Genomic DNA, 25,558 nt, shown 5'->3' with positions numbered 1-25,558 from the left:
TGTCACCATCTGTTTGGATCGTTAGTGTATTGGTGTGGAAGAAACTTGATCATCATTTCCATTTCTGTTAGGTGCTGTGTGGTCGGTTCCGTCTCAGAGCCACGTTCAACAGGAAGGTGCATCCTGGTGCTGTATCAGAGCCACGTTAAACAGAAGGAGCAGCCTGGGCCGGGTCAGCCTCACAGTGGTCTTTGAGCCTATTTTTGTAACCACCGTGTCAGCTCCAATCGCGTTGTTTACTCCCTGAGAACCAGAGCTGGCCTCTAAACTCAGCTGTGTGGATGCCTCTGGGCTAGTGGCCATCTTCATTTCCCAAAGAGAGTGGCTTTGAGAAAACAGAAGTTTACATCCTCACAGTTGAAGAGAGACGTTTGAATTCAGGGTGCTGGCTCTAGGGGGACAGCGTTCTCTGTCCACCCGGGGAAGGTTCTTGTCTCTCCCGGAGTCCCTGGGTTCCGTGGCCATGTTTGCGTGGAATCTGTCTCCCACTGTGCTTGTTTATCTCCTAGTCTCTGCTGCTCAGATTATCTCACCTTTGATGAGGTTTAGGATATGCCCTGCCCTCCTGTGACCTCATGAATGTAACAAAGGAATCCTATTACCAAATAGAATTAAAGTCACCACAAAACCGGAACGCCCCCTCAAGCCCGCTGCCATCCAGCCAGCACTGCTGCGTGGCCGCCCTCCGGCTGGCTCTGAGGCTGGATCCTTCTGGAGCAGAGTGATCAGCTTTCCTCTCCGGAGCCGTCGGTGGATCCGAGCAGCTCACCTCTAGGATAGTAGTCTTATCTGTACATCACTGTGCACGAAGGCTCTGACAGCCACGGGGAAGAGCTTGGCTTCTCACAGAGCTTTCCCGGGGGACACAATCCAGGCCAGAACACAGCTCCAAATGCTCCCAGCAGGTACGGAATCAGTTCAACACGGAAGGTTACAGTGTTGATGCTTCCCAGGGAACAGCGGGGCTCCGCATCCTAAACAAAGCCACAGCAACTGTCCTGGAATCGCTAAGGGACAAGACATTGTGACAAATGTGCACAGCAGTGGGGAAAGGGCCTCACACGACTGCACGTCTAGCACCAATGACATGCAGAGGCCCCCTGCTCGGGCATGTGTGTTTGAAAGATGGCAACACTGGCTTCATATCTTGACTCCATCATCGATGAGCTGTGGTCTGAGCAATAGAAGCTTTGTGGTTGTAAGGCTGTCCAGTCCACTGTGACGCATAGTGACCCTCCGAAGTCTGGGCTTTGCCCTACACTGTGCGAGCTCTTGGCCCGCAGTCTGTACGCTGTGCGAGCTCTCGGCCCGCGGTCCGGGCCTTGCTGTACGCTGTGCGTTCTCGGCCCACGGTCTGTACGCTGTGTGTCCTCTCGGCCAGTGGTGTGCTGAAGCCCGTTGTTCAGTCACTATGCCAGTACATCTTGTTGAGGGTCTTTTTCACCGGCCCTCTGTGGTGTCTTTTTGCAAGGACTAGACTCTCCTGTGCCTGTCCCAGCATGAGGTCTGGTGGCCTAGTGGTAAAAAGCTGCTCTGCAACCTTTCAGCTGCTCTGTGGGAGAAAGATGGGCACTCTCCTCCTGTGTAATTAATTGCTGCTGAAAACCCACTGGAGGGTCAGCTGTGGTTCATTTCCAACTTGATGGTTCACAACAACAAGGGCCCCTCCTCACAACACACGCAGAGGACACGAGACCAAGGGGCATCGTCCTAAGGAGCACCCTAGCTGCACTTGGTCCAGCATAGACTTGGGGCTCTGCGAGCCGTCCGGGGGATGTTCAGTGCACTTCTCTGATACGACAGCGCAGAAGTGTCCATTCTTTTGTCTTCCTTACCCACTGCCCAACTTCCAGATGCACAGGAAGCGACCAAAAAGGCCATGGCTTCGGTCAGGTGCCCCTGAGCTTCAACCTGACGCCCCTGCTCCCTAACCCCCTTGCTGGCTCTTCACAGCTGACTTCCCCAGTGCCAAGTATCTTTTGATTTCTTCACGGCTGCTACTAAGAGTGTTGATTGTGGATCGAAGTAAAACGAAATCGCTGATGATTTCAGTCTTCTCTGCATCTAACATGATGTTGCCTATCGGTCCTCTGGTGAGAATTTTTGTCTTCTTGATTTTGAGATATAAATCCATTTAAAAAGTTTGTTGTTAGGGGAGCTCTGGTGGCCTAGTGGCAAGAAGCTGCAACTACAATCCCAGAGGTGCACGGTTCGAATCCACCAGATGCTCTGCCAGGGAAGGAGGGACAATCTCCTCCTGTACCAATCAGATCTGATTTGACGGTACACGCACACAAAAATAATAAAAAAATAAAAATTAAAAAAAAAGTTTGTTGTTGTGTACCCTCAAGTTAGAACTGACCCATCGCCAGTCCTCCAGCTGGTTTTCAGAGATAGTTAATCACACAAGAAATCAAATCAACCTTGTAATCCTCACCCAACCTGCATATCATTACCCTACCCCTTGCGGTGGCTCCAGGCTGGTCAGGAGGGCCCCGCAAATAAATCCAGCATTCTGGCTGGTCACCTGCACTTCTGAGTTTGAACAGCAGGGGGGGCCGCCGGCCACTGAGAGGACCCTTCCCTGGCTGGGCACCTTAGCTGGACTCCTTCCCCATGCAGTCGGTATCACCCACTGACCTCAGAAAGATTCCTTGGAAGCTGAGCAAACCAAGCCAAACGCAGTCAAACGATGACTAGCAGTTGAAGATCGTTTCATGTAACCATTCTTTCACACAGTACCCACCTACTGCCCTCCTGTGTATGCTCAGTGATCCTGGGCCCTGCTGGACACAGCAGGGTGTCCCCACAGGGCGTCCCGGGCTGTACGGATAAGGACAGTGGCCTCATCTCTCTCCCAGAGGGGCTGCCTGCTGAGCACTTTATCTGCTGAGCCACCTGGGCTAGAAGCAAAGAGAAGCACACCACTGGTCATCGCATCAGTCGCCTGCACCCTGTGTCAGAGGAGAATCGGGCTCACAGACTTTCACGATGGCCTTGTCAGAGTGGGTCACCAGGCCTTTCCTCCAAAGCGCCCTTCAGCTGGCTTCCATACGCACTGCCATACCCCCCACCCCCGCACCCTGCACACAGCAGGTGCTGATCTCCACTACCCTTCACCCCCACCTTGCACACAGCAGGTGCTGACCTCCCTTCCCAGGGCCTCTTCCCAGGAGCTGAAGCACTTTGCTCTTGGGCTGCAGGGTGCTCTGGTGCATGCAGTTCTGGGTCTTTGCAGTTGTTTCATATGCATGGGGAAATCGGATGATGAATAAAGAAGACAGAAGAAGAAATGGCCTTTTGAGCAGTGGTGTTGGAGAAGAGTCCCGGATATTCCAGGAATGGACAATAGCCTTGGGGCAGGTGCAGCCAGGGACCTTTCAGAGGCTTGGATGGTGCATGTGCATTGAGCACATTGTCAGGGGAGGCTGGTCCTCGGAGGACATCATGCTGAGTAAAGCAGAGAGCCGGAGAACAGGAGAAAGCCTTCTATAGAGTGGACTGACACAGAGATGGGCATAAGGACAGCAGAGATTGTGAAGCAGAGATTGTGGGATGTGCAGAGTTTCCCTCTGTTGTGTATGTGATTGTTGAGGAACAAACAAAAATGTCTGGAAGAAGCTCACCCAGGGTGCCCCCTGGAGGCCAGGGTGCCGAAGCCTCACATGTTCTCTGGGTTTATTGTTAGAAAGGGCTGTTCCCCCAGCTCTGAGAGAGATGCAAATCAAAACCACTGTGAGATAGCATCTCACCCAGTCAGAAGAGCAAAAGAGCAAGCAGCAAATGCTGGCGAGGTTGCAGAGAAACTGAAACCCTTATTCACTGTTGGTGGGAGTGCAAAATGGTGCAACCACTGTGGAAGGAGGTGTGGCACTTTCTCAAAAAGTTGCAAATAGAGATACCATTTCCACTACTGGAATTCCACTACTGGGATATACCCCAAAGAGACCATAACCAGCACCCAAGCAGGTATATGCACACCCATGTTTATTGCGGCCTTGTTCACAATAGCAAGGAGTTGGAAACAACCCAAGTGCCCATCAACAAACAAATGGATAGAGAAGCTGTGGTATATTCACACAGTGGAATACTATGCAGCACTGAAAAACAAGAAACTCATGAAACATACAAAATGGATGACCCTAGAGGACATTATGCTCAATGAAATATCTCAGTCACAAAAGGACAAATATTGCATAGGGCCACTATCGTAAAATTGGACTGACATGGGGATTGAGGGAAGACAGAGAAGGAAGGGAGGAATGATGTATACTGCATTAAAACAGATGAGGGAGAGAACAGTTTAAAAGGGATTTATGATTAGGTGTTATTGTCATGACAAGAGTCCAGAACAAATGCAGCATAGTAGAGTGGACTTGGGGGGAGTTTTACTTTTCAAGGAGAAAATTTAATTGAGGGGGAGGGAGTGAGCAGGGAGAAAAGTGCAACAATGAATGACTGGAAACCCTAAGTCTCTGTAAACTTTAATTAAAATAAAAAAAAAAGGCTATTCCTTGGAAAGGGACATGATGCAGGAAAGGTCGGTGAAGGAGAGGAAGACCCTCAGGACAGACTGACGCGGTGACTGTCCCAGCGGGCTCAAGCGTGTCGGAGACGAGGGAAGGCTCAGAGCTGCTCTTCACAGGGTCTCCGGAGTCACCGTCCACTCGGAGGCACCTAACCGCCGACCACTCCCGCCTGTGGTGAAAGTCGGGGTGATGACTAGTCGAGCCATGTGAATGACAAGCCCAGGCCCCTCCCCTCTCCAGCACTGCCGAGGTTTCAGATCTTATGGGTCAGGTGAGCTCAGAAAAACAGGGACTTGTTTTCAAGAACTTTCAGCGCCCTTGCTTGGTGTCTTCACAGGAACAGACACTGGGCACGCGAACCTGCAGCGCGAAGATCGTGGTCAGTACCTAGAGTCGGCCTGTTGGTGGCACGGTTCCTAGAAACCACTCCTGAGACTGACGGTAAAGGTTCCCACTCCTGACTCGGGTGCATACGACCCTGGGGCTGGGCTTGGGGGTGCACCGACGTTGGATCTGACAGCCCTTGGTGCACCTCTGAGCTGGGTCGTGTGGTGCTGAGCTGTGGACCCCGGGGTAAGCTGTGCAGGACACTTTGAGGGTGGACAGGAGACAACTCTGGGCAGCCTCGTCCCTTCTCCAGCCAACGTGGCAGCCAAGAACCCCCTGGAATGTTCTGGAAGCCTCCGTGGGTACAACCTGACGGCCACAGAACACTGCACGTTGGGTGTGCCGTCCTGGACAAGCAGCCTCCCGCTGGCCACACTGACCTGGTGCAAAGTTTCTATCTCACTCACAACGTCGTGATGTGGTCCTATCACGCCCTCTGCAGCTCGGATGGCTCAGAAGTTACATTTGTTTGGTTGAAATGATACATTTTTAGCTTTTTACGGTGACGTGGATGAAGGTGACAGAGCAGATTCCTCAATCTGTCTACTTCCTTTCACATCACGGATTGCAATCCCACCCTGTAAGTGCACTCACCCCACTCCATCCCTGTGTATCTCTTTTCCATCTCTCCTTGGTCCTAACCCTCCCTGCCTTCTGCACCTTGTCCCCGGTCGATTGTTCCCGGGAACCTGCACCTCCTTAGTTTCTCTCATCACACACTGGACTCTGGGTGAATGCTGAGTCATGAGGGTGACTCACTGCCTGGCAGCGGGTGGGGAAGGGCCGTGGTCGCGGGCCGTCCACCAGGCCTGTCCCACCTGGAAGCTGCTCTACGTGTCGCTGAGTCTTGTGTCGCTTCCCCCTCCCTGTCCAGGACTTGTGGGGTGAGCCCTGTGACAGCGGGCAGCACTGCTGGTAGCTGCACCTTGTTCTGCTGTCATCACTGATCCTTTGAGCGGGTCCCAAGTGTTCTCTGACCTTCACCCCGCTGTGCTGTGGACGGGGAGATCACCAGCTGCACTGCAGACGGCTGGGCAGTACCCACTGAAGTCGGGCGTGCAACGATTCCTTTGTGGACACTCTTGTGCCCACTGACCTTGTCCTCTAGCCTCGGGTACAGGCCCCATGACCACCTCCAGGGGTTTGGGTCCAGCTCGAATCTCCTCACAACCTTGCCCTCGGACGCCCCCCTGTTCGTGGGCGCACGTGCCGCCCGGGCGAGGGGGTGACGTGTAGACGTTCCCTGTGGAATGTCATGTCAGGCAGCACCAGCCCTTGACACACTGTGCATCGAGCTGTGCATCGCTCCCAGACACTCCTGCTGCAGGATGTGTACACACTCGTGCTGGCTTTGATCGGACACTACAACAAAGGGGTTTGTCTGTGCTTTAAGGCTACACTGTCTGTCCTGTTGGGTGGCACGTCACTGAAGCGCTCAGCTGCATGACAGGCAGGAGTGTACAGCCAGAGAGAAGCTGGGGTTTTTCGGGGGAGGCGGGAGGTCTGCTCAGAGGGAGGGCAGGAAACCAGGAGAAGGTATGCAGCCCGCTGGGCAGGGCCACTCCAGGCATCTTCACGGCCCTGGTTCTGGGGCAACTGATTAGCCTGGGCCTGGGCCTGTCCTGTCCCCCCACCTTGCCCCCTCACAGGGCTGGTCAGAGGCCAGGCGTGCACACAGGGAGGCCTGAAGTCCATCGAGCCTGTTCTGTCCCCGAGTCAGAGGTGCCAGTGGTTTCTGCTTCTAGCTTCCAGCACCCCATTGGCAGGAGGCGGACAGCCTCCCCATAGCCCCTGGGGCTGGCAGGGGACACAGGGACACAGGGACACAGGGACACACGAGCCAGCCATGGCTACAGCATTGTGGTTTATTTTGTGAGGCAGAGTTTATGGCTCTATGGAAGGCACTTTGAGGCCCTGGGAAAGGGGTCATGGGGGGACCCTCAGCACCCCTTTACCCGGGAGAGGCAATGACAGCTTGGGGTAGGATGGCTGTTAGGTGAGCGTGGGTTAGGCAGTGCCTGGTGGCGCAGGAGGCGGGCCTCACATCATGTCCAGCTTCCCGAGGCATCTGTCCTACAGCTTGGCTCCGGGGACCGGGGGCACAGGGCCCATCCACTTCTCTCCTGGAGGATGAGAAATGCAGGCTCACTGCCCTGGGGTGCCTTTCCCCATGAGGTGTTGCTGCCCCCAACATCCTGGGGCCCCGGGAGAGCCCCACTGGCATTAAGCCATCCCCTATAGAGGGGAGCCTGGGCAGGGAAGGCCTGGCTTGGGAACCCCTCCTCTGAACTCTGATCGCCACAGGAGGGGCTGACTCCTCTGAACTCTGATCGCCACAGGAGGGGCCGATGTGATGGGCAGCTGGGTGGGGGCCTTACCAAGCAGGTGAGCCAGCAGCTCCATGCGGTCGGAGCCAAACAGCATGTGAGCCTTGTTGTTCACGTGGGCCACGGTGATGGGCAGTCCGAAGGCCTGGGGACAAGGGGGTGGTGACTACAGGCCGGGCGGCACCCTGGAGCTGTCTATACCCACCTGTCGTTCCTCCTCCCAACCCAGCTCATCTCAATCACCACGGGTGGCGTTCAGGGAGAACTGGGGTGGGGGTTCCTGCTGGGAAGTGGGTGCTGGGACCGAGTGTGGGGTCTCTGCCTGCAGCACTGGGGTGGAGACACGCGGAGGGGTTCCCTTGGACAAGAACACAGGTGGGGTCCTCACCCCATATTTGCAGGCTGCCTCAGTTGTCTTCTTAAGCTGGTTCTTCACCTCCGATGTCGAGATCTTCCCCAGAATCCTTTGGGCCTGTTCTGCAGACATCCCAGCTTTTTCTGCAGCCTGGTGGGTGCAAACATTGAATTAATGGGGAGCGTGCCTCCTTTCTCTGCAGCCTGGGGCACACAGTGGGTGCACATGCTGAATTAATGGGGGGTGCCTGCTTTCTTTCTCTGAGGCCTGTTGGCGACAGTGGGGGCACACATCCTGCCTTAGTGGGTGTACTTTAGGCAAGTTTTCTGGTCTTTTCCTGGCCACACCTTCACCTACCCATGATGAGGTATGTAACCTTGTCAAAAGGGGCTAGTGAGCCTCTTCCTCCAGATCCCAACACTGGGGAGAAGAATGGGATTGGCGGGGGCCACAGGTGGAAAGGGGGCTCTAAGGAATCATAATATGGCTTCTTCTGGCTTGTCTGGGGTAACGGGGGTGTCCAGGGTAACTGGAGTTACTTGGAGTGTCTGGGGGTGTCTAGGGTAACTGGGGGTATAGGGGTAACTAGGGTGTCTGGAGTTGTCTGAGCTGGAGTGTCTGAGGTATAAGGGGTATCTGGTAACTGGGATGTCTGGGGTAAATGGGTCAATGAGGTGGCATGTGATCTAACACAGCCACTCCCTTGAGGGGTCCACTACAAGCAGCCAGCTGGTTGAAGGGGCTTTCAGGAGACACACCCTGACAGAGGCGCCTCTGACTTGGCTGAGTGAGGGACTGTCTCCCGGATCAGATATTCAGGGAGTAAGTGACAAACATAAATGAAGACAGATTACAACTCAAAGTCACTCAAAAAGTTCATCGCATTAAGTGAGTGTGGACTCAGAGCTGACCCTCTGGAGGGTGGTCAGAGGCTCTGACCTAGTGGTAAGAAGCTGTGCAGCAATCCCAAAGGCAAGTGGTTTGAATTTACCAGACGCTCTGTGGGAGAAGGATGGGCAATCCCCCCCTGGGGGATTTACTGCCTCAGAAAACCCGCTGGAGGGTCACCTGTGAATGAGGAGGTTACTATCTTTCTACTGTGAAGCAGCCACTGGACTTGAACTGCCTGCCTTTGGGTTGGCATTACAGCTCCTTATCCACTATACCAACAGAGCGCCCTCAAAGTTGTGGTTGTTGGTAGGTGTGTTGAGTGGACTACGCCTCATAGCGACCCTATGAACAGCAGCTTTGAACCCTGCCCTACCCAGAGCCAATCTCAGCATCTCCAAGACACCTGACCCCACTGCCAGAGTCTCTGTGTCAAGCCATTTCACCCGGGGTCTTCATCTCCTGCGCTGTCCCTCCACCCTTCCAAGGATGATGTCCTTCTCCAAGGACCGGTCCCTCCTGCCAACATGGTCAAAGTATGTGAGATGAAGTTTCACCAGCCTTGCTTGTCACCCTCGAGGTTGTTGTTGCTCTGTCCCATGAAGTCAAGTTCAATTCACAGTGACCCTGTGAACAACAGACCTGAACCCTGTCTGGTCCTGCACTGACCTTATCTCCAACACATCTGAGCCCACTGCTGAAGACACAGCACCAGTTCATCTCATTGAGGGTCTTCCTCTCTTTCGCTGACCCTCCATGTTTCTAAAAATGATGCTCCTTTCCAAGGACTAGTCTCTCTTAATAAGACGTCCAAAATGTGTGAGATGAAGTTTCAGTATCTCTGCCTCCAGAAGCCACTCTGGTTGCACTTTCTCCAAAACACACTTGCTTGTTCTCTCAATAATTAATCCCTATAATACTTATCACCCCTTCCCACTTTACAGCTCAAAGCCAGTAACCCTTCTCCTGTCATCCTTATCCACTGTCTAGCTCTCAGGTGCCGAGCAGGGGCTTGGAAAGACTGCGGCTTGAATCAGGTGTGCCTTAGTCTTCAAACAAACATCACTGCTCTTCAGGACTCTGGAGAGATCCCTGACAGCAGACTTTCCCGGTTTCCTGGGTGCTGGTGTGAAAAGGAACTAAATGACAATTTCAATCCTTTCTCCATCTATCACGCTGTTGCCTGTTGGCCCAGTGGTGAGGGTTTTTGTTTCCTTGGTGGCAAAATGTAATGCGTATTGAAGGCTGGAGTCCTCGATCCTCTGCAGCAAATGCTTCAAATCCTCACTTTCGGTGAAGTGCTGTGTCATTCGCAAAATGCAGGTTGTTCACGAGCCTTCCTCCAATTCTGATGCCGCATCCTTCTTCCAGCTTCTTGAACAGCAACCACGAATTGTACACTCGTGGAACTTTGATTAATTAGTGTGGGATATGACTGTTAAATATTAAGTGATAAAATGACGTAAATGTCATATACATGTTTTGCTGGGATCGGGGACAGCAGGATCTATTAGCCAATCTTGGTACCTTTGAGTTCTGTGTGATTTGACATTTCAGATGTCAGATCTGAATGTGCTCACACTCTGGTGAGGAAGAAGGGATGGTGAGACTCGGTCTTACATGCTTTGTGCACGTTATTGGGGGGGGGCAATCCCTGGAAGGTGCTAGACCTGGTAAAATGAGGGTCAGTGGAGGAGAGGACGACCCTCGATGAGCTGGGCTGACCCAGTGGCTGCAGCAGTGGACACAAGCGCAGTGGAGACCGTGGGGGCGGGGCTGGGCAGGGCTTTGCTCTGTCGCACTCAGGACAGCTGTGTGGGTATGACGGGGCTGACTCAAGGACACCTGTCTATGGCAGCACCGCCTTCTTCCAGCACCTGCGTCCACCTGGGCGCACACCTTGGTGCTCTGAGAAGCTGTCTGTGGTGGTGTCAGGTGAAGCCTGGACTTCTGGACTCCTCCTGTCCCTTTGGCGTCCTGACCACCTCCCCACTGCTATGTGTCACCAGGTGCAGCGCACCTGCACACCTGTCCTTCATCAGGCATTTCTAGAGGTCCTGTCAGTTCCATCTTTCTGCTTTGTGACTTTCAGGTGACTGTGACCTCCCCACTGAATGAGCCGGCATGTCCTCCTCACTCCTGGGCACCACCCAGCTTCCCCTGCAGCAGCAGAAGGGCCTGGGGTTACTCACAGCAAGGATGCTCTGGGGCTCGGTGATGTCTTCATCCTGGGAAGGGAGGGGTGTGATGGGAGGGCCTGAGCGGAGGGCAGTCCACGGGCCCCTGGAAGGCAGGGAGGCTCAGCGGTCACCGAGGGTCACCAGCGGCCCACCGTCTCCACAGGAGCCCTGCTCACCCGTGACCAGACACGCATCCATAGCTCCCTGGACACCTTCTCCAGCATCTCAGGGCACTCCAGCTGCACGGCGGTGAGGAACCGCATGGCGGAAAGGCTTCCTGTGGGACACAGGCTCAGAGAGGCCACCTACGTCACCAACTCTCCCTTCTCTCACCTGGGGCTCCTGGGCCCTCATCGGCCCTGTATCCCCCACCTCTCTGGTATTCTTCTCTAATCCTGGGGATCCTGGGGCCTCACTCCCCACACCTCCTTCACTGCCCCCCCCAACCCTGAGACCTTCCCTGCCCCCAGCCCTGCGTTCTCTGAACCCTCACTCCCTGTGGACCCCACCTCACTCACTGAAGAGTCTACCTCACTCACTGAAGACCCCACTTCCCTCCCCAACCCCCACAGCCACCTTTCTCCAGGATCACGGAGAGGAAATCCTTGGGGAAATGGATGGGAATCTGGAGATGTTCACGGAGGTAAATGAGGTCTTGGGTCAGGTACTGTTTTTTGCGGGGCAGCAGGGCGGGCGGCTTATTTCCTGCAGGGGGACATGGGACACACTGGTGAGAGAGATTCAGGGTCCAGGCTGGCATGTCCCCTTCCCCACAGAACACCCCTACCGCTGTCCTTCATGATCCCCGCAATGAGGCTTGGGCGCAGCCGCAGGTCCACATTCCACAGGTGCTGATATCGGCACAGGATCTGTGGGGACAAGGTGGTGGAGGTGGTGCTGGGACCCCCAGGTGGGTCCTCCGAGACCCAGGAGTGCTACGCTGCTCCTCCTATTCTGTCCCCATCTGGGGACGAATATTCCAGGAAGCCAGGTGAGCACGTGCTGTGGACCCCAAGAAGACAAGGGCACCAGCTGTCAGGAGCAACCCCCCAGCAGACAGGATACACAGCGAGCGCCACAGGGGACGGGGCTCTGGACGAGAGGGCACCAACCCAGCCCACAGTCCATGCGGGGTCACCTTCCACGTGCAAGGTCATCTGAGCTCTGAGGGTTGGTTCCACCTTCACCACCTGTGCTGACATCTGCCTCCTACAGTCCCCTCCCACAGAACAGCAACTCCTTATCCTGGCGGGCCTCACGGAGCACACCATGTCTACCAAGAGGAGGCGGCGAGATGTCCAGTCTAACTGTGGCTACATTCACCCAAGACGCAGGTGGACTCAGCGTGAATGGTCACTAAAGAGGACAAGTGACATGAACAGATCTCTGCCCCATCTAGAGAGAAGCATAGTGTCCTCCTACACTCGCTGACAGAGCGACTCCATGCGGGAGGGCCAGCTCTGGGAGAGGACAACCGCCGGGCTGCCAGCAGGAAGGAGCCCTGTCAGCGTGAAGATGGACATCCGAGGAGGCATGTGAGTGAGCAGGGCTTAAAGTGTCATGTCAAGACACAGCACTTGTGCAGACCTGAGAAGCGCTTGTCAATAAAAACCATCCCAGCAACAAATGTGTGTCACAGTGGACAGCTGAATGTGGCTGTGCACGCCTTGGTCTGTGTAACTCGGGACAAGTGACCGGGTGAAACCATGCAGATGTCAGGTACCTGTGGCCAGCCGAGGACACTGGCCAGCTTGCTGACTGTGTAAGACTGAATCTGTCAACGACTTCATCTTACTTGGATCCACAATCAACACCCTTGGTACCAGCAGTCAGGATGTCAGGGGACACGTTACAATGTTACAAGTCTGTAGTCAGGGACATCGCTATATTACTGAGGAGCAATGATGTCGGTTTAAAGACTAAGGTGTACCTGATTCAGGCCATGGTCTTTTCAGTCACCTACTAGGCATCTGAGAGCCGGACAATAAATAAGGATGGAGAAGACTGAATGTCTTTGAACTGTGGTGGTGGAGAAAGGTACTGAATATCCCATGGACGGCCAAAAGAGCAAACAGCTGTGTCCTGGAGAGGGTGCAAGCTGCGTGCTCCTTGGAGGTAAACACGGCCAAGCTTCATCCCACACGCTGTACGCATGAACTTAGGAGAGGCTATTTCTTGGAGAGAGACATCGCGCCTGAAAAGATGGGAGGCTGGAGAGGAGGACGTTCAACCAGAGGGCCTGACCCGGTGATGGCCGCAGTGGGCTCCAGTGTGTCAGGAAGTGTGAGGACAGCACAGGACGGGACAGGGTTCCGCCCTGTCATTCGCAGCGTTGATAAGGGTCATCCCCAACAGCACCTAACGAGGTGCGGAGCAAACGTCGGATTGGCCGGTTTGCCATCTCACCTAGCTGGAACGTGTCAAAGAGCAGCAGAAGTGGGGAGCTCCTGGCCATCAAGCCAGAAAAGCCAGCAGTGTCAGTGTGTCCTTTGGGCCCGAGATCCCTGTTCTGAGCCCTGTCCACCCCCGGACACAGAGAACCGTGACCCCAGAGCAACAGCAAGCAATGAATGGTGGCAGCAGAACCAGGGGGGAGCATGGTGGGCTCTGTGGCCTGTGGAAAGAGAACGCATAGCACCCCCAGGCAGGAGGCCGGGTGGCCAAATGGACACTGTCCAGCATCTCTCAGGAGCTAGTATGGCTGGCCACAGAGCTAAAGGTCTAGGCTTCAGCAGAGCGAGTGCCCCAGGTATTCATAATGGCAGGACCAAGGGAACTTTGCGGGATTTGCCCTAGTAGGGCCGAAGCCAAGACCTCAGGCCAAGGGTCAGAGAGTGGTCTTCCTTTGGACACAGCTGAGCAGAAGCACTAAGAGAGTTCTGTACTACCTGCCCCAAAGGGCACACAAGGCAAGCCTTTGAGTCTGAGGGCCAGTCAGGTCTGCCTTCAGGGGTGAGTGCCAAGAGACAGTCCTGAGTGAGGACCCGTGTCCTGAGTGTCCCTGGGCCTGAACTGAGCCTGCTACTTCCCTAATGAACCCCACAGCTGCGGGCATGGCCATGTAAGGCATGACCGGACCCAGCAGAGTGAGCGCCATGGCAGGGACCACAGGCGTGTGAACCGAGAGAAGGCCATGGCGTGGGCGTGTGTCTGAGCTCAGTCAGCCTCTGGCTGCATGAGTTGTGCTTCAGCCGCTCAGCCGCCTCTTCTCCCTCTTTGGAAGTTAGAGGAGACCAGGTACAGTCCCTGGTGCACTATTTACTTAGATTGAAACGACTTCTGACTGCCATGGGAGTATTATTTATCTTGACACTCTCTAACCTGAAGAACAAATTTGCATGTCTCAAATTCTCTTTAACCTGACGCCTTCACAGTGTGTTTGTAAAGAGCAATGAAGAGGCCATTGGCTTCCGATCTTGCCTGGGAAGAAGAGCAACTGAAGTGCTTCTGAGAGGCAAGGAAAGTGAGCTTTTGTCACATATGTTCAGCATGTTGTCAGTAAGAGCCAGTTCATGGAGAATGACCTTGTGTTTGGAAAAACAGAGGATCCGAGATCATGAAGATGACCCTCAAGCCACCACCAACTGGGCCATTCACACACTTCAAGGGAAGATCTCAAAGGCACAACAGAAACACTGCCATGGACTGATTACCAGCCAGCTCGTCGCTGCAGAAGCTTTCAGGAGCAATAAGAGATGCAAGTTCTCCAGGGCGGCCAACTAATACCAGAGGTCAAGTGCATGTATCACACGTGGTACCGTCACTGACTGACAACATCCTGGAATTGCCAGTGAAAAGAGCAACATGTACCAACTTGTGCCAAACAGATCCACCTTCACAGCATGGCTATTCCTGATGTGGAATGCACGAAGGCGTCCAAGAAAGTGGTGTATACTTGTTCCAATGATGCAGGCACAGACTTGGTGACAAAGTGCTACAATTTCATTCTCACATGAGGACAAAGAACAGGGAAGCTAGATTTTCCTCATGGAGGCCTGCGTGCTTCCGTCACAGAGGACAAAGGCCTGCGTATTTCCATCACAGACGGCAAAGGCCTGCATGATTGTGTCACTGAGGACAAAACACAGTGTGCCTTTTCCAGCAAGTGCTCCCATCTCTCTACCTGTGTCTCTGCCCTCAGGGGTCACCACCTGCACACAGAAGGCTCATTTTTGTCCCCAAACAGACTCGGAATCCATCAACTGACAGCAAATACCCAGTGCAGACTCAGTTCATTATCCTAAGTACTCAGGGTATAAATCACTCTCCCACAGCTTAATTATGACAAAATCATTGAAGCATTGGAAAAGCAAAGAGCAGAAATGTTTTAATTGTTATGTGGTAGAGATTAAAAGTATATGGTAAGAAATGACAGCATTTTGTTGTAGTATTTGTTTTCCAATTGTTAATTTTTCTTTCCTCACTTCTTTTCATTTGTTTATATCTAATTTTTAAATCTATTATGAAACAAGCATCCAAATGTCAGTAAGTGCTGTTTCCAGTAGAACTGGTAAATCAATCTGCCATTGAGGGAGGTCAACAGAATTTCACACGGATTCTTTAAACGGCTCTTTTTCAACTGCCCAGCTAGCCAGGTGCGGAGAGCACGAGTCTTTTTTGTTGAAGAAAATGTGGAAAATTCTTGTAGAAAATGTGGCATATTGTAAAATTCACTAAAAATGTTATAATCCAGTTAATCTCATTCTGCTGAAATAGCAACCGCTATTTTTTAGTCCAAATGCTAGTGATGAAGAAGTGACACCCTCCCCACGGGACTTCTAAAACTTGCACGCCCGCGCGTGCACACACACACACACACACACACACACGCGCGCGCGCACACACACCCATGCACATGCGTGCGTACACTCGCACTCTCACGTGCGCACACACTTGCACCCATGCACATGTGCGCACACATAGCCGCGCGCGTACACTCGCACTCTCACGCGCACACACCTGCACTCTCCCTCCCCGCAGTGCGCGCACCCCGGAGCCCAGGGCACCAGGGGAAAAGGGCCTCATTGACCACGCGCGTCAGGGCCTCACGTGCTGCAATCTGACCCCTCCGCCCCAAAGCGGACATCTGTGGAAGTGGTGGGCCCTGGACTCTTCCGCTCTCGCCGGACCCCCCTCTCGGCTTCCAGGCAGGTGGGATCGCCTTCCCCAATGGCTAACTTCGGGCAGATCAGACCCGAGGCCCTGCCCGCCTTCCTCCACTTGTAGCCCGCGTCACCTCGAAACCCAGCCAGGAGTAGGGGGACAGCACGTCGTAGAAGAGCTCCAGGGTCCGCGGCATGGTCCCCATGCTGCTCGCTGTGGCACGGAAGGTCATGGCTCTGGGTGAGCAGATCTGCAGGACCTCCTTCCCAACCCAGGGCGCCCTGGCCACACCCCCGTGCGTCACTGCCCACGCCCCTGCGCCCTGGCCACACCCCCGTGCGTCACTGCCCACGCCCACGGCGCCCTGGCCACACTCCCGTGCGGGGCCAACCGCGTTTCCTGGCCCCCGCCACACCCCCAGACCACTGACCACGCCCCGGCGCCCTGGCCACACCTCCTGCGGTGCTGATCGCACTCTGACCGCCGCCCCCCACCCAAGCCTCTGGCCACGCCCCGGCGCCCTGGCCACACCTTCTGCGGTGCTGACCGCGCTATCTGACCCCCGGCACATCCCTGTGCCTCGCTGGCCACGCCCCAGCACACACCCCTACTGCAGCTCTGCACCTTAGTCCCGGCCACACCCCCACTGGGTCACTGACTCCCCCCACGTCCCGTTCACATTTCCCTTGGGTCACTGGCGGTGTCCTGGCCACATGTCCGTCCGGCAGGCCCTCCTTCATGCTCTTTCCTTCAGCGTGCCCTGTCACACTCTCTGCCCACACCCACGGCCCAGCTGTCCACTCGCCAGTCCGCCCCCGCATTCGCTGGCCCCCTCCCTGGACCTCCTGCCACCCTAGGACTGCCTGAGGCGGGACCCCACAGAACCCGGGGACCACCCTCTGCCCCTCCTCATCCCACCTGTCCCCTTTCTTCACCCTATTGGCCCCAACACCTGGACAGTTACCTACCCGATCCAGGCTCAGCCTCCCAGTCTGCTCCAGGGACTTCCTGGGATTGGGGGTGTGGGACACCACTCAGGTGCGCTTGGCCACGTGTGATCACAGCCCGAAAGGTGACCAGCATGGGGCGTGAGGCGCTTGCTGTCCTCTTGGCTGTGTGCCCAGCCAGCCCCAGCTCTTGATCTCATCCTCATCCCTTGACACAGAGCAGCTTCCCCGAGGACAGCACATCGCATGTGGACTCTTGTGAGGTGGAATGAAAGGGCCAGGGACCGGCCAGCATGTGAGCTATGTTACTGCTACTTGGCCCCTGGCAAGTGCCCTCGGCCATCCGACACACAGCGACCATCCCCTGAGGGAGGAGACTGCTTCAGTGGGGAACACACCGTTCACCATGCCACCAGAGATCTTCATAGTCCTATGCTGGGATTTTATGTAATCTATAGCATTGTAGAGTTTACAATGTGATTTTTTAAAAAATGTGGCATCATCTTTTTTTTTAAATTTAATTTTATTATTTTTTGTGTGTGTGTACCGTCATATCGGATCTGACTGGTACAGGAGGAGATTGTCTCTCCTTCTCCAGCAGATCATCTGGTGAATTCAAACCCTGCACCTCTGGGATTGCAGCGCAGCCTCTTGCCACTAGGCCACCAGAGCTCGCCTACAATGTCATTTTAAAAAATTATTGTCAAGTGCTGTCAAGTTGCCTGAGACTCCTAGCAACCCTATGACAGCTCTGAACCCTGTCCTGAGCCAGTCTCACTGAGTCTGACACACCTACGCCCGCCCATCGCCCCAGTTACTGTGTCAATCCGTCTCACCCAGGGTCTTCCTCTCCTGTGCTGTCCCTCCACCCTTCTGAGCATGATGTCCTTCTCCAAGGGCTGGGCGAAGGTCTGCAGAGCAGAGCACTATTCCATTCCTCCACTCACAGTTCTGTCTCCTCTGGCAGCATTCCCCACCTCAGAGCAGCATCCATCTAGGCTCCTCCCTGTGTGTCCCATCTCCATCCCTCCTCCTCCTCTAACTCTTCTAGCCTTCTGACCTTTGCCCTTGAGCAAAATGCTGCCCTTCTGAGTGTAAATGGTTATTTGTTCTAAGGACCTCTGTAGTGTTCTGTTCACCTTCTAGGCCTGTCTGCTGTTTGTCTGAAAATTGAAAGACAGGGTATATGGTGTTAGGACTTTGAAAAATGGCTTTTATTTGTTTAATCCATTGCCTTAGCCCCACCTGGGGCCTGGTCTCCAGCCTCCAGCTGCTTTGACTGAGGACACGTGGTTCACAGTTGATCAACATCTTCAGTATGGTCAACAGCTGTGAGGTCAATGAGAGAGGGAGAGCGAGAGAGCTAAAGGGACTGAAGGGAGTGAGATGTAGCCCGAGAGAGCCCTGGACAAGGGGCCAAGTTACAGACTCTGTTTCAGGACGATTGAAGGGAGAGCTGGCCTGGGACTGCCAGCAGGCGAGGCTTGCTGGACGATTGGAGGAAGCTAGAGGACAGTGCTGCCTTCAGTAGCCTCAGCCCCAGGGACGCTTTGCCTGTACATGGTGAGGAGGGAAGGGAGGCCTTGGTGGGCTCGGCCAAGGTAGAGGTGGGCTGACCGGCCGTGGGCTGGTGCTTGGGGGCGGGTGTGTGTGCATGCATGCGTGTGTGCATGTGCTGTGCCCCGACTCTTGGTCGCCCAGAGGAGGTCACAAGTGGGGCCAGTGAGAGACAGCTCTGAATCCCCGAGTGTCAGGAGCTGTGCAGACCCACAGACCCAGCTTGGGCTGAGGCGAGATGGCACACGAAACTTGGATTTTGTTGTGAGGGATGGGAAGAGTAGAGAGAGCTGCTGGGGGTGCATCCCAGGAGAGGTGAGCTGGGGGCTGGGGCCCCTCAGTCGTGATACCTGTTGAGCTCAGAGGCCTAGAGTTGGTTCCTGTTCACGGTGATCCAACATGTCGCATGAGGAAACAAACACTCCTTGTCCCGGTGTTACTGAAACAGCCTCGGCTGGTGTGATGCAGACACCAGAGAAATAGGTTGTGGTTATATGCCATCAAGTTGCTGGCTACTCATAGCAACCCTGTGTACAACAGCCCTAAACCCTGCTCTATTCTGTGCCAATCTCACTGTCCCTGACACATTTATCCCCATTACCCCAGTCACTGAGTCAATGCATCTTATTGGGGGTCTTCCTCTCCTGAGCTGTCCCTCCACCCTCCCAAGCATGACGTCCCTCTCCAAGGACTGATCCCTTCTTGCAACATGTCCAGAGTATGTCAGAATTAACTTAGGAATCCTTGCCTCCAAGGAGCAGTCTAGTTTCACTCTCTCTAGGATAAACCTGTTTGTTTTCCTAGCAGTCCCTGGTATATATATTCAATACTCTCTTCCAGCACCACAGCTCAAAGGCATCAATTCTCCTTCTATCATCCCTAGTCATTGTCCAGCTCTGTAATGCATAGCAAGTGCTTGCAAAGACCATGGCCTGTATCAGGTGCTCCTTAGTCTCCAGACTGACATCGTTGCTCTTCAGTACTTTGGAGAGGTCCCTCACAGCAGACTTTCCCTATACAATATGTCTTTTAATGTTTTGGCTGCTGGTGAAATAAGCACTCTCAAAAATACTTTAAAGATACTCTGTAATCTACCAGGGCAAAATACAGATTTTTTTACTGCAGGATCGGCAATTTCCTCCTGTGCTTTTAGCTGCCTCTGAAAACCCCCTGGTGGGTCAGCTGTGGGTCGGTTCTGACTTGATGGTTTACAAAAACAGAGGCTTCTTGCATTTCTGCTAATGGAGCAAACCTGGACTCTCACAGTGGTCTCTTTTGCCTTTTCTTACCCTTACAACTTGTTTTCCTAATAAACCTCACAACTTTTGCAGCAGCTATCAGAGCCAGCGATGAATTGAAGTCTGTGCACTGGGGAATCAGTTTTATGTACTGGATGTTACCACTGGGGACAGTTCCCCTTTAAGAAGCCGCTTGGGGTCAGACTTGACCTTCTCCTTGCTGCCCTATGAACCCTGCTTTTTTTGTAGTGTGTGAAGTGAGGGTGTTAAAATTACGTTAGGGGAGTTCTGGTGGTGTAGTCCATAGGGTGTTGCATTGCTAACCCCAAAACAGAGGCTCTGCTTGTTCTTGGATAGGGCTGCTTGTTCATACGGTGGCTTTGAGTGGTAGTCGACGCACTACCACCTGACAGGAGCAATTCAACACATAAGGAACCCTACCACATGCTGCATAACCTGCCAGGCTGCTCGACCGAAAAGTCAGAAGTTCAATACCATCTGCTGTTCCATGGTGGAAAGATTGGCTGTCTCTTCCCACAAAGGTTTACAGCCTGGGAAGCCCAGGCAAGGGCCACTCTGCGTCTGATTCTAGGGCAGTAGCATGTTGAGAAAGTGCTTCCAGACAGCACACTCCACCTTGGTGCCCTCTTAAACTCTCACCTGTAAACTTTCTTGCTCCCAAGTAGATCTTGTCTGTAGCAAGAATTACTGGGGCATTTGAATGGTGGGTCCCCTCCCCCCATTCCCTTGTTTCTTCCACAATTATTCCTTGGAATTCTTCTGAAACAAGAATTGTCTTTCTTCTCTCATATATATACTCATTAACTCATCATTCTTCTACATCAAGATGGATTAATGGATATTTAATTTTAGAATCATAGAATTATGAAACATTTGTATGAGTCTCTACATGTGACTTCTATCATCTGCCTCCATAAATAATAATAATAATAATAATAATAATAATAATAAATTATTGATGTTCCTAGTTGGCTGGACCCTACTGAGGATAATATGGCCTGGGAATAACAATAGAAAAGCTGTTACTTCTGTGTTTGAATATCTTTGGTTGCTGAGAGACGTGAGTAGGCTGGAATGAGAAAGAGAGGTGCAATAAAGTGACAGAAGTAAACGAGAAGAACTCGGTGCAATAAAACCATCAAACACTGGAGGGAGGTGAGAAAGAGCAGGAAACTAAACTAAATCTGGCCCTTTACCCCAGAAAGTCAGTGCGCCGTGTCTGTTTGAAGCATCATTTTTTTTGTTAGTCGCACACCATTAAGCTCGAACCAACCTATAGCTGACCCTCCAGTGGGTTTTCAGAGGCAGTAAATTGCATGGGAGGAGATTGCCCATTTTTCTCCCATGGAGCAGATGGTGGACTCAAACTGCGTACCTTTGCATTGGCAGCAAAATTCCTTACCAATGAGCCACCAGAGCTGTGTGATTTGGAATGGAATAATTAAAACCAGAAAAGTTTTAAATACATTAACTTCTCAAACCAACCAGATAAATTGTTTATCAAGTTATATTGGAACACCTTGGTGGTTTATGAAGTATCTCTTGGATCCTTTGGTTTATATCTGAAATGTTACATTGCTAATATCTTCAGAAAAAAGAAACTAAGCAGCCCAGCGAGGTGTGTGTACACGCTGCAATCTGAGAATAGAAAGCCTTGCTAACTGTATTGCTAAACACAGATGCCTTAAAAGAGAGATTAGTACATTAAATTATGTAAAACTGGAAAAAAAAGTGCCTGCCAAAATCCAGCCCCACAACAAACAGTAACAGGAAAATATTTGCAGCTCATTCCACAGACAAAAAAAGCTCATTATCCTAAAGTAGGAAGAGTTAAAACAATTAGGGAAAAGAACAGAAGTCCACAGGGCAAATGGGAAAGCAGTATGACCAGTGGAGTTCTGGAAAGGAAGACAGAGAGGCTGTCCGAGACTAAGCCAGTCTGTCCATACTTGTGGAATCTGCAAGTGAGGACTGCAAGACCAGGTTTCCTTTATCAAGTTGGCAAGGAGGAAGCAGTTCAATGACTCAGCGTGTTGGCTGGGCTGGTGCAAAGTCCTTCCCATTCCACAGGGTGGAGGTACACGTGGAGTGACCCTGGGGGAGGGCTGCTGACCAGGAGCTTTCTGTTTTACAAATGCACACACCTTTTTACGCTGAAACCCTGCTTATATGGTTTTGTAGTCTAAATATGTGCCACAGGACCCATTGGAGTCTAAATATGCAGCCTGCACACCTCAGGACCGTTGTAGTCTAAATATGCAGTCTGCACGACCCGTCGCGAGGCTGGGCATCTCCGTGCTGTTCACGACAGGGAAAGATGGGGAACCACTGAAGGGCCGTCAGGATGGGATGGATCCAGCACATTGGTATTCGGACTCTTTCACAAGTTTGAAAAGAATTTGGAAGCTTTTAAATAACGTCAGATGATGGTCTAGAGACTAAGAAGCTCAACAAACTGTACAAGGCTGTGTGTACTGTCTGCTGTCACTGGGCTGTCTGAGAGGGCGTGTGGTGGCGTTGCTGTTGGGTGACACTGGTGGTTTGGAGGAGCAGAGGTGGAGGCCTCAGGAGCTCAGGGGAGCCAGCCCACAATCAATCGCTCAGGTGCCTGTAACTGGTGTCAGGAGACTGAGGGCCCATCAAGGCAGTGCCCACCTGGGGGTCGCGCTCTTTCACTGCTATCACCAGGTCGAGGTTTGACTCCACCCCTATTTAGGGGGGCATCCCTTTCCCTTGTTTTAACTTTTGCGTGACCTATCTCAATCAGAAGGCGTACCTCTGCTGCTTTACACCTGTTTCACTTATTTTGCTAAAAAAATGTTATTTTTTTTTCTAAAAAAACCCCCCCAAACAACACCTGATGCTGTAGTGTTGGGGGTTTTTGTCTGTTTTTGAGAAACTGGTTGATTTTGACTCATCTGATTCATTCCAAGTGACAAGAGTAGAATGGCCCCTCAGATCTGTGCTGTAATTTTTTGTAAAAAATTATTTGATTGGTTTGCATGCAAAAGTCATATACACTGTGTTTCCCACCATCCTTCATTTGCATTGTGCTTCTTTCCCCTTCTTTAAAAAATGTGATTTTAATGAAATTTTACAGTAAAGTTGCATTTTAATTCATTCATTGTTGCACATTTTCCTCCCTACCCTCTAGTTAACTTTTTAAAAAATACTCATTTATTGTTGCATAATTTCCTCTCCCCTCAAGTCCACTTTGCTATGCACCTCTTATTCTGGATGGTTGTGATACAAATAATGCCTAATGATATATTTCTTTTAAACAGTTCTTCCCTTCATCTAGTCCAATGCAGGGTTCTATATTTATCCCCTCTTTTCTTAGTTTGCCCCCCAACCCCATGTCAGTCCTGTTTTATAACAGTGGTGTTAAGCAGTATTTGTTCTTTTGTTACTGAGATAGTTCACTCAGCATAATATCCTCCATGGTCACCCATGTTGTAGAATATTTTGTGAGTTCCTTGTTTTTCAGTGGTGCATAGTATTCCATATACCAGAGCTTTTCTATCCATTCATTTGTTGATGGGTACTAGTGTTGTTTCCATCTCTTTGCTATTGTGAATAATGCAGTAATAAACATGGGTGTGCATATATCAGTTTGAGTGACAGCTCTTGATTCTTTAGGATATATTCCTAGTAGTGGAATTGCTGGGTCTAATGGTATTTCTTTTTCCAACTTTTAGAGAAAGCGCCATACCTCCTTCCATAGTGGTTGCACCATTATACACTCCTACCAGCAGTGAATAAGGGCTCCAATCTCACCAGGATTTGTTGTTTCCTGCTCTGCTGAACTTTGCTATTGTTACTGGGGTGAGATGACTCCTCATAGTTGTTTTCATGTTGTGTTTCCTATAATCATTCACATACATTGTATTTTATAAAATTAGTCACCATTGAACTATGTCCACCATTACCCTGTCTTTTCAGGTCTTCCCTGGGTCTTTCTCATTTCCTTTACCCCCTCCACCCCACCCATAGGATTGTGCGATCCTATGATTTTCTCCCTGCCCACCCTTACCTCTCTGTTCCCATCCCTTACCTCCTTGAGCCTCTATACATGTCTTACTAATTATCCTTCTATTTTTACAATAATGTTCTTATGCAGTATTTGTCTTTATGAGACTGAGTTAGTTTATTTAGCCTGATGCTGTCCACTCTCTCTCAAGTTGCTGTTGTTATGTGTTATAGATTTGCCTGCTACTCATAGTGACCATATGTACAATAGCTCAGAATCCTGTCCTGTCCTGAGCCAATCTCACTTATTCTGACATACCTATACCATTACTCTAGTTACTGTATCAGTCCATCTCATCTGGGGTCTTCCTTTCCTGCGTTGTCCCCCCATGCTTCCAAGCATGATGTCCTTCTCCAAGAACTGGTCCCTTTTGGCCACATGCCCAAAGTATGTGAGACAGAGCTTCAAAATCTTTGTCTCCAAGGAGAAACTCAGCTTCACCTTCTCCAGGATAGACCTATTTGTTCTCTTGGCAATCCATGGTAAGTTCAGTACTCTTCTCCAGCACCACAACTCAAAGGCATAGATTCTTCTTCTCTCATCCTTAGTCGTTGTCCAGCTCTCTGATGCCAAGTGATGTAGTATTTTTTTTTTAAATCATTGTTCCTGAGTGCTGCGTAATATTCCATCATGTGAATGTACCACAGTTTCTCAATTCATTTGACTGTGGTTGGACATTTGAGTTGTTTCCATGTTCCTGAGACTGTGAATATCACTGCCATGAATGTTGATGTTCTGTAGTTTTAACTTTAATAGACAAGGAGGAAGGTGGGTTAAAGAAGGAGGGAGGATGGGAGGTGTGTGAAGAAAGCTAAGGAGGGAGGAAGAGGAGGAGGAAGAGGATGAGAAAGTGAAGAAGAGGAAGGAGGGCTTGGGGACAGTGGGCGGAAGCTACCCTCTTAAAGGGTTGCAGACAAAGACGACCCCAGCAGGGCCTCTGAGCGGGAGTGTACATCAGCATTGCCTGCAGAGAGATGAGGGTTGGGCCTTCGTGGCCTCAGGAGGGGCAGCACCCCACCAGTGGGGTCATGCGTCCCTGACGAGGTCCCGTTGACCGTGACTCATGGCGACTCTGTGAGGCAGCAGACAGAAACCTTGTCTGCATCGCCAGCCTCACGCTCTCTGATGCTCAAGGCCGTCAATGCCCTTGCTGTGTCCATCCATTGCCACGTCGGAGAGGGGCAACCCAGTGTCCCTGACACAATCCTCATCAGTGTCCTTCCCTTCCCAGCTCCTTCGCAGAAAACAGCCTCATTAGAGAGACAGAGTCCACGGTGTGGAGAACCTGCCCGGGGTGAGAGCACCCTTCAGCCAGGCCTAACACACTTGTGAGCTCACAGTTATATGTTCATTCTTGATGTGGGGGCAGGTTTTCTCAGGGTCAGAGGTCACTATCCACAGCAGGGATTCTCCATCATGGCCTCCCTCACAAGGAGCACCCCCAAGTGGGGACAGCCAATGACAACACTCAGTTGTAAGAGGAAAGTTCAAAGGTCTATGCTGTGCGCCTCCCTTTCAGTGAAATTTCCAGAAAAGGTGGAGGGCAGGCTTTTCCTGGGCTGGGGCAGGGCCTGAGAAGTGCCTGGAGGGGCTGGGGCTGAAGGGCCTCTTTGGGGTCGGATCTGGGGATGGTCTGGGCACCAGGGGCGTATGTATTGAGGTCCCTCAGAGGTGGGAGCCAAGCCCGACTCTGCCATTGAGCTGAAATCAACTCACAGCTCACCTTCCAGCAGGGTTTTGGAGGCTGTAAATCACACGGAAGTCTTGAGATTGCTCATTTTTCTCCCACGAAGCTGTTGAGGGATTTGAACTGCTAGGAAGGCCTAGCCTTTGAGTCAACAGCGCACCTCCTACAGAACATGCCTCCAGACCGCCAAGGGGGTAAACCCAGTATTAAGTGTGTGCCTCGGGCTGCTGCACTCGGGAGGGGCTGCAAGCCTGGAGTCTAGGGTCTCGAAGAGGGAACACGAAGGTGGGTAGAAGTTCGGTGGAGGGA

General features: G+C 52.1%; 1 protein-coding gene across 1 annotated transcript; it reads right to left on the bottom strand.

The window, feature by feature from the left end:
- Positions 1 to 6,989: 6,989 nt before the first annotated feature.
- Positions 6,990 to 15,974, bottom strand: GSTK1 (glutathione S-transferase kappa 1). Its single transcript, XM_006887251.1, has 8 exons — positions 15,903 to 15,974; positions 11,454 to 11,535; positions 11,243 to 11,371; positions 10,843 to 10,943; positions 10,679 to 10,714; positions 7,632 to 7,748; positions 7,295 to 7,388; positions 6,990 to 7,039 (listed from the first exon to the last, which is right to left on the bottom strand). The coding sequence occupies exons 1-8, from the start codon at positions 15,972 to 15,974 to the stop codon at positions 6,990 to 6,992; spliced, it is 681 nt and encodes a 226-aa protein (XP_006887313.1).
- Positions 15,975 to 25,558: the final 9,584 nt, after the last annotated feature.

The sequence above is a fragment of the Elephantulus edwardii genome, unplaced genomic scaffold (assembly GCF_000299155.1).
Source record: "Elephantulus edwardii isolate Elephantulus edwardi_28Jun2011 unplaced genomic scaffold, EleEdw1.0 scaffold00055, whole genome shotgun sequence".
In the NCBI taxonomy this organism is placed as follows: domain Eukaryota; kingdom Metazoa; phylum Chordata; class Mammalia; order Macroscelidea; family Macroscelididae; genus Elephantulus; species Elephantulus edwardii.
The sequence above is the reverse complement of the archived record's forward strand: the minus strand, read 5'-3'. Positions and strand labels throughout refer to the sequence as shown.

Coding starts and splice junctions, on each gene's coding strand:
- GSTK1 (XM_006887251.1), bottom strand. CDS start 15,974: ATGGGGACCATGCCGCGGACCCTGGAGCTCTTCTACGACGTGCTGTCC. Junction 11,536..15,902: donor ACTCCTGGCTGGGTTTCGAG/GTGACGCGGGCT, acceptor TTGTCCCCACAG/ATCCTGTGCCGATATCAGCA. Junction 11,372..11,453: donor GGGGATCATGAAGGACAGCG/GTAGGGGTGTTC, acceptor GTCCCCCTGCAG/GAAATAAGCCGCCCGCCCTG.